Raw genomic sequence first — 13,247 nt, forward strand, 5'->3', positions numbered from 1 at the left:
ACCAAAGATTAACTACCATATATGGCATAATATCCATGAATTTACAGAATTAACACATATTTATATTTAGTGTATAAAAGTAATGTATCTATAACAGCACACAAAATGGACGTATGGTGTAAAATTAAAATTATTTATATTTTTAGTTTTCCAGTTTAACAATTTTTTTTTTTTTTTTTTTGGTTTAGTAGATTTGGAAGACATTAATTGGTATTCACGGTGGTTTTTTTAAAGATCTTAAAAGCGAGCCTGAACTGCCAGACTCTGTACCCATCTAATAGAACTATATGGATATACAGTGTTTGGGAAGTTTATGACATACATCCTCCCAGAGTAGACACAGTTGTTGAAATTTACAAACATTATCTGAAGGCAGTACTATATATATTAAAAGTTTAAGATAAATTTAAACATGAGAAACATATTATTTAAAATTTCAGTGCAGTGTACTCTATAGTTTACATCATGGGCCAATCAGGTTGCTCAAACCTGCTCAAACTAACAACTTAGTTAGTTGTTAGATAAGTACCAATGAGCCAATCGTTATATGGAACCTGTGATTGATTGTCATTATTTTCTAATTCACAATTGTTTAGTCACAATTCAGTCTCTCATACAAAATGTCATAATTTAAATATACAGTACTGTAGTCAAATTACAATTGCCTAAATTTTAAATTTGTCATATCATAAAGAAAATATTCAAATTTGTACTTATATTCAACCTAATTTTACTTCTTAAAAACAGCTGTCAATAAACAATTTGTATACAAACATCTCAATCTTTGCTCATGGTTTTCTTATCAAACAAAAAAATATACTATAGCATTATATACAATTTAAATAGTAATCAATATTAATAAATATTAATCAATAATATTCAATTTCAATCAATATTAATCAATGTTACTCAATATTAATAAATATTAATCAATGTTAATAAATATTAACCAATGTTAATCAATAATTAATCAATGTCAATCAATAATTAATCAATGTCAATCAATAATTCATTAATGTCAATCAATATTAAAAAATGGTAATCAATGTAAATCAAAGTTAATCAATATTAATCAATGTCAATCAATAATTAATCACTGTCAATCAATAATTAATCAATGTCAATCAATAATTCATCAATGTCTATAATATTAAAAAATGGTAATCAATGTAAATCAAAGTTAATCAATATTAATCAATGTCAATCAATAATTTATTAATGTCAATCAATAATAATCAAAATCTTACACAATTGTAATAATTTATATACAATTTACAACTTCAAAGATTTGCAATGTTGTACATCTATTCAGAAAAAGTGCTATAAAATATATATATATTTAATGAGTATCTTGTGCTTTAAAAAATTATGAAAGCAATAAGTTGTCCGAATAGACGCAATGTAAAATGATATGATTATGTCTCAGAACTCTTTTTGTGGTGTGGGAAGCACAGTACACTTTAGGTTAGATAAAATCCACCATACTCTTTCTACAATCAAACATGATGGATGGGAACGTCATTCCGATGCAACTTGAAGATTCGTTCATACCTGGTCATATAGCATTTCCATAGGGGGAGGGGGGAAGTATTCATTGTCCATGATGGGGGGTGACACTGGTGGGGGTGGTGGAGGAGATTCAACACTGTTTTGTTTCTTCGCTTTTGGTGGCGGTGGTGCAGCTCTGGCCTACAAGATAGAAGGACACATAAACTATTCTGTCTTGGTATCAATCAATTACCATGCATCTGCATTGGTATCAATCAATTACCATGCATCTGCATTGGTATCAATCAATTACCATGCATCTGCATTGGTATCAATCAATTACCATGCATCTGCATTGGTATAAATCAATTACCATGCATCTGCATTGGTATCAATCAATTACCATGCATCTGCATTGGTATCAATCAATTACCATGCATCTGCATTGGTATCAATCAATTACCATGCATCTGCATTTGTATCAATCAATTACCATGCATCTGCATTGGTATCAATCAATTACCATGCATCTGCATTGGTATCAATCAATTACCATGCATCTGCATTGGTATCAATCAATTACCATGCATCTGCATTGGTATCAATCAATTACCATGCATCTGCATTGGTATCAATCAATTACCATGCATCTGCATTGGTATCAATCAATTACCATGCATCTGCATTGGTATCAATCAATTACCATGCATCTGCATTGGTATCAATCAATTACCATGCATCTGCATTGGTATCAATCAATTACCATGCATCTGCATTGGTATCAATCAATTACCATGCATCTGCATTGGTATCAATCAATTACCATGCATCTGCATTGGTATCAATATCAATTACCATGCATCTGCATTGGTATCAATCAATTACCATGCATCTGTATTGGTATCAATCAATTACCATGCATCTGCATTGGTATCAATCAATTACCATGCATCTGCATTGGTATCCACCAATATGATTCGATTTACACTTTATATCATGCATAATATAAAGAAATAATCTTCCATATCATTATCATTATTACAACACTAGTATCATCTAAACTATGCAAAAAACTGTAAACAAAATTGTTCTACTTTGATTCTAAAGGGTAGCATAAGAATTTTTTTTATTTTATTTAAAAAAAAAAATATATTTTTTATTTTATTCATTTATTCATGCCGGCACAGAAGTCACAAAAGCAGGAAACCTCCTCCTGAAGGATGTGCGGCTGTCTAACCATTATAAGATTTGTTTCACCATCATAACCAAAGAAAGAGCCAAAACATTATGACACAGTTGCACAAACACATAATCTTCTTTTTATATCTTACCGGTTTAAGGAGAACCTTCTTAGGAGCAACACTTTTTGTAGGCATCTGAGGAGGATAAAAACTTGGAGGGCTTGCAAATGGTGGACTAGAACTTTCAACCGAATCTGACAAAAGAAAAGAAACATTATACATCAGATATCTTACTTATTGTAAATACACAAATTATTCACTACATAGAGCATGGTCAATATTCAGGGATCAAATATTTTAAAACCATGTGAAGCTAATAATGGGTATGTATATGACCTTTGTAGCTTGGTGGTTTAAACATGCTTGCCTTCTAATCCCAAGGTCCAATCATGAACTAGTGCCAGGGTTGTAACTCACAACTCTTTCAACTCCACTCCCTAAGCCTCAAATGAAACTAAGTTTATAAGCGTGATAAATTATAAAATAGTTTATCCATCCTGTAATTGGCGAGTTTTTGCTCTCTGTTGTATATGAAATTTAAAAAAAATTAAAAATGTACCTGTGGTGGAAGAATGGTCAATCTCGGTGTAGATGGCGTTTGGAACTTCTTGTGGAAGTAACGGCGACGGTGGTAACGGTAGGTTAGGAGGTTCAAATCCTGGTGGCGAAAATATCGGCTCAGGACTCTGCAAAATGGTAAATTAAATCATTTGAATAGAAATATTATATATTCAGCTATAAAAAAAATTAATAAATATTACAACAAGTTCATTAACCTATTGTATTATAAAGAGGTTTAGGCAAAGAAGAGAAATTCATTCCAACATTCAGTGAAGCAAGGACTGACATGCATATTTATATCAATATATGCATATTCATATTGAATTCATGCATATGCAAATTGCAGTCATGCATATGCATATGACCTTTGTGTCTTCTTTTCTTTCATTATCCTGGTTTTTCTTTTGTCTTTTTTTGTCTTTTGTTTCTTTAGGGTTTGAGACCACCCCATATTGGGGTTCAATGTTCCTCTTGGGAGGTATTGGAGAACTTTCCGGCATTGAAGGGGATTTGTCACGTACGTCGTCTGGGTAGTCATAGATGTCAATGGACAAGGGTCGTTCATTTTTCTCTTTTTCTGGCAGATCATCATCAATCTGTTCATACTGCCATGTTGGTGCTTTGTTTTGTGGTTTTGGTAGATTTTTTCTCTTTGGTACTGGTGGTTTTACTTTTTTCTACGGTTTTAATCAAGCATTAAATAAAACAAGATCTGTAAAAATGCAAATCTTCATATTTCTTTTATAAATACCACTGATAATAATAAACTTACAGTATGTATACTACTACCCCTTTGACATTGCTGAGAAAAACTCTGGAGTTTAAACACACATGGATCAACACCCACATGATGTGTTAAAATACAATTGTGTGTATGTGAAAGTGGTATAAAACAATGAAGGTTTTAATAAAATATCTGACCTCTGATGACTGTGAGTCATCTGACCCGCCAATCTCTTCAACCAGTAGTGATGGAAACACTCCAACATGTCCATTGCACTCTCCTTCCCAGAAACCATCATCTACACCATTCTCGTCCTTCCGTATGATTTTGATAATATCGCCCTCTTGAAACGATAGCTCCTCTGAACTCTCCCCTGTATAGTCAAATACTGCTTTTGCCATGCACACTATGAAAATATTATTATTTAGATAAAGAATTTATCGTAATAAAACCATTAAAATGATCTTTGTATTATCTTTGTAACAATAACAATCTCAGGTTGTGAATTACTAGTGACCATACCGTAAAGTTTGTTCTTGAATTTATTTTGGCCTCCATCACACACTTATATTTTACTTGTATGCCTTTGTGCCACTAGTTTTCTATTCTAGCATTCCTTGTCACATTGTATGTTGTTTTTGGGAGAAACTAGTGTATCTGTTATATATATCCCTTCTGATTTCTGTCCAAAACTATTGATATGTGACATATATTACATCTTTATCTCCATCTCTCACAAATTCACTACATGAATATTATAATCATAAATGCTATTTATGCATACCTCTTTGTTTTGATGTATTATGGGTAATACCCAGCACTTCACTATCGGCAGCCAGTGATGATGATGACGATGATGGTACAATGTGCGCTGATGATGATATAGAGTAATCGTCTTTGGGTTGATCTGTAGAGTGAGTATCTTTAAGAATATACGTCTCTGGGATATAACCTATTGCACCTTCAGCATTTTTAGCCTAAAAAAGGAAATACATTGTGTTTGTTGTCAAGAAAACTATGGAAAGTGAAACCATGTTTATTTTGTTTTTATCTACTTTACTCAGAAAGTGAAAGTAATATTTGAGATTAAAAAAACAAATAGATTCTCGGTATTCTCTCGTATATTGGTGGTCTCATATTGAAGGTGAAAATAAGTTGAAAATATCAGCTAGTAAAATGTTGACCTCTGACCTTAATCCAGCCGTCTCCTTCTGAATCTTCCAGTACTTCTAATTTTTCTGCCTCATGAATCGTCAATTCATCGTCCCTCTGAGCCTGAAAAAAAATGCAATAGCTGTTTAATATTTTAAGAAAAGATCAAAAGATTTAAAATTTATTATTTATAAAGATTTAAAATTTATTATTTATAAAGATTTAAAATTTATTATTTATAAAGATTTAAAATTTATTATTTATAAAGATTTAAAATTTATTATTTATAAAGATTTAAAATGTATTACTTATAAAGATTTAAAATTTTCTACAAGCAAAAAAAATATATTTTATTGATTTACTGTATTTATTTTTCTTTTTTAAATCAGAAAAAAAAATGTGTAACTAGTTTTAACAAAAGCACTTTTTGCATTGCATACCTCGTATGTATAGAGAGCAGAACACCTGAATGACTTGGGGCCATCGTGTGCGAGTAGACTTGACGTCCGACTGTGCTGTGAATCATTGTTGTTTGTCACATAACTGTCGTCAAATGTAGAATCCATCTAAAATTGCAAAAAAAATAAACAAATGAAACTATTTGCCATCTTGTATTGGTTGCCTCAAACTAAAGAAATTAATTGGATTTTGGTTTTAAAACATAGTCACATGAAACATATTTCATGAAAATAATACCGACAAATAACAGTATTTTATGCCTGTTGGTACATTATGCATATAAGGATACGATTACACCAGGAAAAATACACCAGAGACGTGATATGATGCGCAGAATTAATGTGTCGTTGTGATACATGATAGAGCAAGGATGGAACTTCTGAAAATATGATTGGGCAATCTGTCACACTCATATTGAGTAAGAAATATGTGGGAACACATCTTAAGTTTGGTAATCTAGTACATCTATGATGAATATTGTTCAGAATTACTCTATAGAATAAAAAGAGGCTATAACACTGGTTTTGTAGCTTACCCCTGGACTACTTGTTATGCTCTGCAGTCTGGCCTGGGCCTCTGCTTCAGCCTCCTTTGTTAACGCTTCATATGCGCTGTTTAACCACTGGTCAACATCCACTGAAAGCATAGATAATAATCAACAATGTTAAGTGTATGTACAATGTAAATGTACAATTATGCATCATTGAGTACAATAAAAAAAAATGGCACTACGAACATAATTAAATGTATAGTCTGTCAGAAATAGATATTTGATTTTAGCTGTCAAAGGGGGGAGTGTGTGACCAAAGATACCTCATGGGTCTAGCTGTCAAAGAGGGGAGTGTGTGACCAAAGATACCTCATGGGTCTAGCTGTCAAAGGGGGAGTGTGTGACCAACGATACCTCATGGGTCTAGCTGTTAAAGGGGGGAGTGTGTGACCAAAGATACCTCATGGGTCTGCCTCTGATTTGAGTAAACTCACCTCCAGCAGCTCGTAATATTTCTAGTTTAGCCTCCGCTTTCACTTTTGATGTCTCTGCTTTTCTTAGTGCTTCTTTTAAATCATTCAATTTCCATAAACCATCTTTATTGTTCGTAATTGTGACACTTTCTGATGAACCTTTTCTCGACAAATCCTAATTTAATAAGAAAAAAAAATTTATTCCACAAAAATCAAAACATGTGTTAGAAAAGTTGTTTTTTAAAGAATACTCAAGTGGCATTTTAGATACTCTCATCCACTTTCATCATACCCTCAAGTACACATCAAATCATTTACATCAACACAAGGTTTTTGCTCCCATACAAATACACTGCGTTACCTTTTGTGCTCCATCAATTCTCTTGATGTTTTCTATCATTTTTGTAATATCCTCTATCGTCTTGGAGTCCCTCGCTACATTCGTTGCCCATTTCCTTGCTTCCCGATCCAAATACAACGCTTCCATTTCATCGATTACGACCGAATCAATCTAAAGAAGGAGAAACGTAAAATACTTCTACCTTCCAATGTAATATGTATTAGTCAGTGGCCGAGTGGTCAGTGGCCGAGTGGTCAGTGGCCGAGTGGTTAAGACCGTGGAATCCTAATTACGTAGCCATAACATCGGCAAGGGTTTGAGGCTCACTCGCTCCATAGTCCTGGTTATAGAACAAGTCTTCTCGGATAAGGACTATAAATCGTAGGTCCAGTGTACACAAATGCTTGTGTGCACTTTAAGAACCTAGCACATCTTTCGAGATGAGTAGGGGGATACTCCGGTGTACTAGCTCACACATCCACTGTCGTGGACAGACAAATGAGTACTAGAATTGGCAACACTGACATGACATGATCCTTAGAGGAGAAGCATGTAGTTGAAATGGAATGTGTCCACAGCGGCATGAGCAATGATCGCTATATAAATTGAACATACTATTATTATATTTATTATTATTATTGGGATGACAAAGACAACAATAAAAGTAGCACATTATAATGTTAAAATAACAATACTAATTGAGTATTCTCCACAATGCATTCACAAATGGCATGCTTGATAATCTAACACAAGATTACAATGCACCACTTGCATGTTATAGCACAGTAATGTTATATAATAAAGTATTGTTTTTTGTCTGTCTAACACCAACAATAGGCCTAAACTGATAATAATAATGTTGAAAATGATGATGATATGATAGTGGTGATGATGATATGATGATCTGAATTTCACCCACTGACTGTGGTAATGATGATATCATATTGTACTGTGTATGTTCCATGTAATAAACATACATATACTCATTTCAAGATAGCAATTGTGTTTCCAAATATTGGTTAATGCTAGTGAAATACATGCTGTTGAGAGTAAACATTAGAAAACTAGCTATTGAAATTATTTACAGACAAGAACGCCTTGATCAAACCAACCACTACAGACATTCAAAAACAATAAGTAAATCACAATCGACTGTTTTCTAAAAGACAGATCTGATTTACTTTGCAATTAGTGTACCACACAAAACGGGTACACTAATGTAAAGAGTTTGGTCACATATACAGTTGACCCCCTCCACGAGGTCAGTGACGACTAGAATACCTACGTTATCATTCTCAACAGGATCAAAGTGATACTGTAGCATTTTTGTGAAGACAAGGTTGTCTTGTAGAAATATTTTGAGTTGATATTCACGGGCAATCTGAAAAAAAAAAAAGAATGTCAACTTCATAACAATTTTCTTTTCTTTCATCATCATAATCTAGGCTAGGCTATTTGTCATGACTGGTCTCTAGCTTAAAAAGGGAAATGGGGTTTGTTGAATCATGAACCCTGTCTGGCTACACGCTTAGTTGATATCATAAATGTGATACAATCATACATGCATAGTTGATATCATTAATGTGATACAATCATACATGCATAGTTGATATCATTAATGTGATACAATCATACGAAAGAAGGAAATTACAGATTATACTATATTAACAAAGGCAATCAGCGACAACTAATCTAAATAATATGTACATTAGTTCTTAATAGTTATTTTTTTTTCAATTTCTCTTACCATCTCTGACTCAGCTAACACTTTCTCAAAGCAAGTCCTACTAAATACGTTTGTTTCTACCTCTGTTGTGCTTAAAATTGACAAGTAATTTTTAATTTTCTTGTAGAAGTCACCGTCTAATGTCTGTGAAAATAGAAATCAAATGATTGTAAAAAAAGCTGGAAAAAGCTTATTTGTTTGTTTCGTTCAATATAATATTTATCCTCAATTACTGTAGGCCATCAAGGGACCACGACTGCTACACAAGCTCGGAGATCGATCAGTACACCTGGGTAACCCCCTTCCACTGGTTTTGTTGTTAAATGCACATGGGCCATGCAGTATTTAATTTCATTTATTTTGTCAATTTAAAAAATAATGAAACAAATAAACATAACAAAACCCATCTTGAATACAATAATAATTTAATAATTCAACTACTAAAACCAACATAGCAGACAAACTACTTTTAAAATTAGATGTAATGTTAACAAAAACATGTCCCTAATATCTCCCCGATCGGCTTAATTAAGCCTTAAGGAGCACTTAAATGTGCATCATACACTTTAGCATACAACTCCCACAATACAAAATAAGTAGATTTTGTTCTGAGGTCAAAAGATGGCAATGTAATTAAATCAGGAAAACTTTGAATGCATTAACAGGCAACAGATTGAATTCTTAATCTCAGGAAGACTATTTTAGACGCAATGCGTACAAGAAAAGCTGCTTATAATAAAGCTATAATAGTAGTCCCATGTATAGCAAATAATAAAGAAGTAGTATAGCCCTGTTATAGCATTGTACAAAATTCAATACAAACTTTAAAATTCTTCGTCATTAATTTGTAAAGTTGAAACTACTGTAGACAGAAGAATGGGAGACAGGACTTCTGCTTGACTTCATTTAAAATTACATTCAAGAGCTCTTTAGGTCAACCGTGTGATACTTAATTTTAAATTGTCAAAGTTACCCACACAAAACATGATGTGTTCAATCTGTTGTCTATTTCATTGAAGCTATAAAACATTTCAGGTAATGTCTGTTTAGATATTATTACCAGAAAAGTTCAGCCTGTGGAATCTAAACAAGAGTAGACAGTAGAAAGACAGAAACCCAGTTTACTTCACTTACATTCAACAGCTCTTTGAGGTCAATGGTGTGATACCTAACCTGGTGGGCATTGGCCGCACCTAGCGCCAACAGGTACTCGTTACGTGCATGGCACGAACGTTTCTCGCAGGCGTCACTTCGACTTGTCAGCTTGGCACATGTCTTCTCCAGATTTGAACGAGATTGGTAGAATCTAACTGTTCCTTTCTTCAATCTTGAAATTAAAACAAAAATAATAACATTTCAAATTCATCTTTATTAAATATAATATAATTATACTGTTTTTGGTTTTTATATTACAGTATACAAATTGAACATTTTGTAATTGTTTGTTAATCTTGCAATAAATAATAAATAATTTGAGTTTCAATGCTCAAAGTCTTTCAAAGATTCTCATCTCATCCATAATTCATATCAATTAAAAGTACATTAGATGTTTGAGAGATTCATGATTTGTTAATGGTTGTTAAAGATGTATTGTTAAAAATGAAGATTTAATCATACAGTACTTTGAAAAGGCCGTTTTGTAGTTTTAACAAAGTTAATCATTTCCGTAAAAAAAAAAAATCCTGAAAAAATTATGTTTTAACTTATAAAATGACAACATAAACAGTTAAATTCAACCAAAAACCCATTGGCTGGCAGCCAATTTGATTATTTTTTGCTTTAAATTTTAGATAATTCAATCTTTTTCTGATCCAATTTTTGGTCAAAGTGAATGACTAATAATAATATGTGACATTAAAATGACATGTTCAACAACAAATTAATTTTTTCTGGGGGACAATACATCTTTAAACCTGATAACCTACCTATTTTCAGCTTCAAGTGCCTTTTCCTTAACTTCTTGTGCTATCCTTTCAACTTCTACATAACTCTTCTTTGCTTTCGTCATCTCATGAACTGAACTATACATCTCTTCATGGTTCAAACTAATAATTTCCTCAACCTATACAAATTCAAAACGATCATATCAAATTTACTCTACTGCAGTTACTGCAGTAACTACATTTTTTACTGCAATAATGATTTTAGTTTATTTCCATGTAGAAGATTATGAGACAGTCACCGAAATAAACAGTGTGTACAGTTTGATTTCTCAGACAAAATGATAAAATAATTCCATAAACAGGTTTTAAGAGTAAATACAATGTAGCCACTGCAGTAATTCATGGCTACAGTATGCTATATATTTAGTTGGGCTGGATGTTATTAAGAACTTTTAACTGATCATTTTAAGCTTAAAACATAGAGTTGTTACGAGATAAAGACTGTAGCGATGGTATGACCTCTATTAAAGGATCCTTTTGACATTCGTGTCGGACAGACAATGTCTCTTCATACTGTACATAAACTAACAGAATCTGTACCCATAATATAATAATTTGGATTTACAGCATTTAGGAAGTTTATATATATATATATAACTGATGGTTAGGGTTACAGTGTAAGTGATGGGAGAGAAGACACCAATATTGGTATAATTTTATCCTAAGAACTTGGTACATGCCCTAAGAAGACATTACAGTTTGTTTACATTAATTATAGGCTCATTTGTTTATTCTATAACTTTTTTATGTAAGAAATATTAAAATCAACCACAACAAAATTTCTGTGAAAACTATTCACAATTTAAACCGGAACCATCCTACTCCTAGTGACACGACCTTAACCCATTTTGTCACAGTGGCTGGTTTCAAAACAAAACCTCGGCACTACAAGGCACACTACCCAGATATAATCAACATTGTTATAGAAAAGTCAGTGACGTGTAAACTGGTATTGGATAGTACAGGGCCATTCATTGATAATGACTAGACCACAGGGAAATCCTTTACACCTAAAGTTACTCAATTCAATTGTTGATTTTAACTATGTAACTTCCAAAGTTATTGAAATAATAACAAGTGACTGTGACGATTTAACCGTAGGAGTAAAATATTAGAGACGTCGTTAGATTATTAGAAAATCGTTTTCAAGGATTAATTACGACATGATAAAAATCTTAATGTTCAAATTCACGTCAGTGTATCAGCCAACCACACATGACGATATAAACAAAATGGTTTGACAAAATAAACTTATTGAAGACTAAGAATGAAACTTGTGGTCATTACATATTAGTTATTAACTAAATTATTAATTTTCACATTTCTTGACCAATTTTGATCAAATGAGATAACATATGACTTGCATTCAGGAAAAATATTCAGTCATTTCCAGTAAAGTTTGGTTTATCAATTATAAAATAATATTTTTTTTTGGTGAAAAATTACCCGTTTCATTCTCTGTACTTTTGCCAACCTCTCAACCTTTGCCCTTTCTGCAACTTGTGAACTGTATGTGTCTGCGGAGGTCAGTCGTAACCTGGCAACCTTGTCCATTTCATTCAACAGGTTTTTCCATACTGTTGCAATTGATCTGTGGAAAAATACAGAGATTATATTAATTTTATTATTGATAAAACCTTAATATATAAGACTATTAGTATTACTTACAGTTTGCCGGTTACTACAATTTACATAGTTAATTTGTTCAAAATCAATTAATTTTTTTATTATATAATAATAATAATTATATTATATTGGAAGAACAACCTTTGTCTAATTTAATTGTTCTTAACCACTTCCAAAAGAAACTCATCACATATAAAAATAGTACTGAAAATCAGGTCTTAAAAATGTTAATTCACCCTGAGGACAACATACCAGACAGGTTGAGGTAAGAGAAAGGGAATTTACCTAGCTGTGAGTTGTCACGGTAACTTGATACTAATCAAAATTTAGAAAATGGACAATCAGTACAAAATACTCAAACATAAAAGATTGCAAACTAGGAATTAAGGCATTAAATACATTATTATTATTAAAATTTATGTCTGACATGAACATTTATTTATTTGTAATGAATGAGGAAATTATGATTATTTCCCCTGTAATCATGGTGATTTGGACAGTTTCCAGTAATCATGAACATTTATAAAATGTTCTTGGTGTTCATGGGAAATTTCTGGCAAATGGAATATAAACAATATACCTTGATATGAAAATAACAGTATGTCAAGTTTATTATTAATTTACTTAATATCATTTACAGTACTAAAGCATGTGATATCTATGTATATTACCAGCATATAAACATCTGTTTATAAATCATGTGAATTCAGTAGGTAAATAGACTCCCATTTCAAATTTTATTGGACTTCCTGTTTTCATCTTCTGTCTCATCAGGATGTATAAAGTTTGATGAGAGAAATGCAATATTTTATTGTACAGATAATAGCTGTAGTATACAATGCTGACGTATCTATATTACAGTATGTGTAAAATGTTAACCAGTTTGTTAAAAGCATCTAATTTCTTAAAAATATTGTCCCCATGAAAAAACAAATTTTGTTTTTAATGTTTTTATTGAAAATGCCATTTTAATGTCATACTGTAAAATAGTTCAATTCACTTTGACCAAAAAATGGATCGAAAA

General features: G+C 32.1%; 1 protein-coding gene across 1 annotated transcript in view; it reads right to left on the minus strand.

Moving 5' to 3' along the window:
• Positions 1–154: 154 nt before the first annotated feature.
• Positions 155–13,247, minus strand: part of LOC140050387 (F-BAR and double SH3 domains protein 2-like) — a 29,917-nt gene continuing 16,824 nt past the window's right edge. Inside the window, exons 5-19 of the mRNA XM_072095552.1 lie at positions 12,044–12,188; positions 10,580–10,716; positions 9,789–9,981; positions 8,676–8,798; positions 8,214–8,309; positions 6,950–7,099; positions 6,610–6,763; positions 6,161–6,261; positions 5,607–5,732; positions 5,206–5,289; positions 4,799–4,991; positions 4,212–4,420; positions 3,289–3,415; positions 2,820–2,923; positions 155–1,689 (exon numbers count right to left, since the gene is read on the minus strand). Coding sequence (XP_071951653.1) covers positions 1,546–1,689; positions 2,820–2,923; positions 3,289–3,415; positions 4,212–4,420; positions 4,799–4,991; positions 5,206–5,289; positions 5,607–5,732; positions 6,161–6,261; positions 6,610–6,763; positions 6,950–7,099; positions 8,214–8,309; positions 8,676–8,798; positions 9,789–9,981; positions 10,580–10,716; positions 12,044–12,188 — 2,086 coding nt within the window. The 3' untranslated portion in view covers positions 155–1,545. The remainder of the gene's footprint in view (positions 1,690–2,819; positions 2,924–3,288; positions 3,416–4,211; positions 4,421–4,798; positions 4,992–5,205; positions 5,290–5,606; positions 5,733–6,160; positions 6,262–6,609; positions 6,764–6,949; positions 7,100–8,213; positions 8,310–8,675; positions 8,799–9,788; positions 9,982–10,579; positions 10,717–12,043; positions 12,189–13,247) is intronic.

The sequence above is a fragment of the Antedon mediterranea genome, chromosome 5 (assembly GCF_964355755.1).
Source record: "Antedon mediterranea chromosome 5, ecAntMedi1.1, whole genome shotgun sequence".
NCBI classification, from domain to species: Eukaryota; Metazoa; Echinodermata; class Crinoidea; order Comatulida; family Antedonidae; genus Antedon; species Antedon mediterranea.